Source organism: Aplysia californica, unplaced genomic scaffold (genome assembly GCF_000002075.1).
Source record: "Aplysia californica isolate F4 #8 unplaced genomic scaffold, AplCal3.0 scaffold00828, whole genome shotgun sequence".
Taxonomy (NCBI): domain Eukaryota; kingdom Metazoa; phylum Mollusca; class Gastropoda; order Aplysiida; family Aplysiidae; genus Aplysia; species Aplysia californica.
This window is the reverse complement of record NW_004798098.1, coordinates 202,596-204,833: the sequence shown is the minus strand read 5'-3', so window position 1 is coordinate 204,833 and position 2,238 is coordinate 202,596. Positions and strand designations below refer to the sequence as shown.

The following is a 2,238-nucleotide window of genomic DNA, read 5'->3' as shown; positions in this document are numbered from 1 at the left end:
CAACTCCAATCCTTCTAAAACGGTGGAACAACATAATATCAGAAAACATATGCTTACTGTAAGTGAGAGTGTGACTTCCCAGCCTTTTTAAAACATCTTTTCCCCTTCACTTTACCTTTAAGCCAGGAAGGTGCTCCGTCTTCGAAACCCTTTTTTTGTGCCTAATAAAGATTGAGTGGTTTGGGGGGGGTGGTGAATCTTTTCCAAAGCGCAAATAAATAACAATCAAAGAAATAAAAAGATCATTACCTTGCGCCTGGGCCTCCCGACGACTGTGCGGCATATGACCTTGGGGGTGCTGTCCCCCGCCAGACCCGCCTTCGTGGTATCGGAGCCATTGTCCAAGACTACCTTGATGGGATCGCCAGCAGAGGCCTCAGGGGAGAGCTCAGAAGAGGATACTGAGGAAAAAAATTACAGGTTACCAGTTTGAGAGAATACTGAGAAAACAATTACAGGTGACCAGTTTGAGAGGATACTGAGAAATAAATACAGGTGGTCAGTTTGAGAGGATACTGAGAAATAAATACAGGTTGTCAGTTTGAGAGGGTAATGAAGGAAAAAAATTACAGGTGATCAGTTTGAGATGATAATGAGGGAAAAATACAAGTGGTCAGTTAGAGAGGATACTGAGAAATAAATACTGGTGGCCAGTTGGAGAGGATACTGAGGAAAAAATACAGTGTTTTGGTGATCTGTTTGAGTTTTGAATCTAAGGATTGGTTTCGCACCATCACTATCACCATCCTCCCCACCATCGCTACCTCCAGCACTACCGCCACTACTACTACCACTGCTACTACTACTAGCGCCAACACCATTACCATCTCCATCACTGCCACCACCACTACCACCACCATCACTACCACCACCCTTCCTTTCTGGCGCGATGCCAGTTATCAAAAAGATCGACTTCTCACTAGTAAGAGGTGCAAATCTTGAACATCTGAACATTAACCTTCACTTTAAGATCAGTGCTTGCGGCCACACGTATCTTATTAATTTTGAATTGCCGCCTGTGTGCTCTTTCCTCTTTTTTTCCACATTCGCATTACTTGTATCGTTATATGGTACTTTGTATACACTGTCCCATTTATGTCTGGTAGGGCATTATATTAACATTTATACAACGGCAAAGACTGCACTTGACTGTTCTGGCATTTTCTACATGGTACAGACGCTCTACTTTCGGTTCCACTCCACGTCCAAATATGCTTTAAAACTAGAGTCAATGAGTGGATCATTCTGGGAAAAGACACGAGATCAATGCTTTATGGCAGAAAGCAGGATTTTTTAACTCCGTCACCAGCATATTTATATTTATGTTAGGAAAGACTTGCGGAAATTCAGATCTAATACACAAGTAACAAGAATAGAAATCTTTTTGGAAGAAGTAAAGCAGATTATCTGGTCTTCATTTCCTTTCCCAAAACCAAGGGGAAATTAGAAGCCGCAAGTGCTTTGTAATGAAATGTTTGCCTCGCAAAGGAGTTGTACGCCCATCGCATGAGTAGAGTCGGGCCGGTTTTGAGAGGAAATATCTCTCCAGAAAGCCCAATACCGCTCTTGGAAACATTGAGGATACATCATTCATTGTCCAAGTAGTATCTATGAAAACACTCAAGCACTTGAGCCCATTTTCTGTTTAACAATGGCGTGTTTAATAGAATCAACAATAACACGCATTTTACGTTTATCTAGTCCTTTGTTCACTGAACCTTCCAGTTGTTCATGGTCCCTCGCCTTATCGGAGGAGAACAGTAGATGTCAAAGTTTATTTCACTGAATTTTGTTCGAGACGTGTCCTTTGGTCTGCCACGACATGATCATGATGACCCGTGACTGAACGGGCAAGTGGCGTCCCCACTTGAGAAACGGGATTTAACAAATAGCATGGTACATTGTTGTTGCTCAAGCTAGTTTCCGTGTTTAGGACAGTCCAAATTCTAAAAACAAAACGGTTTTTAGTATGCGTTTCCTTCTTGGCCATGAGGTAAGTGGCTCGTTTTGTCCTCACCACAAGAAAAACAGGACAGGGCCGTTGACAATAGAAAACAGTGTCTACAAAGATACATGTATCTGCAAGCTGTTATTGCTATTTTTTTCATGTTTTAACCAATTAAAAATTCGGACACGTCATTCGGTCGTTTGCGCAAAGCCATGCACGCCAATATATTTTAGGGAAAATCATGTCATAATCAAAGATAAAATAACAAAACATAAGGACAACTCTACCCC

General features: G+C 41.8%; 1 protein-coding gene across 1 annotated transcript in view; it reads right to left on the bottom strand.

Moving 5' to 3' along the window:
* The window catches only part of LOC101862536 (actin, clone 302), a 10,466-nt gene that overhangs the window by 2,082 nt on the left and 6,146 nt on the right, over nt 1-2,238 (bottom strand). The window contains exon 2 of the mRNA XM_005109908.3: nt 250-401. Within this exon, the coding sequence (XP_005109965.1) occupies nt 250-401 (152 nt within the window). The remainder of the gene's footprint in view (nt 1-249; nt 402-2,238) is intronic.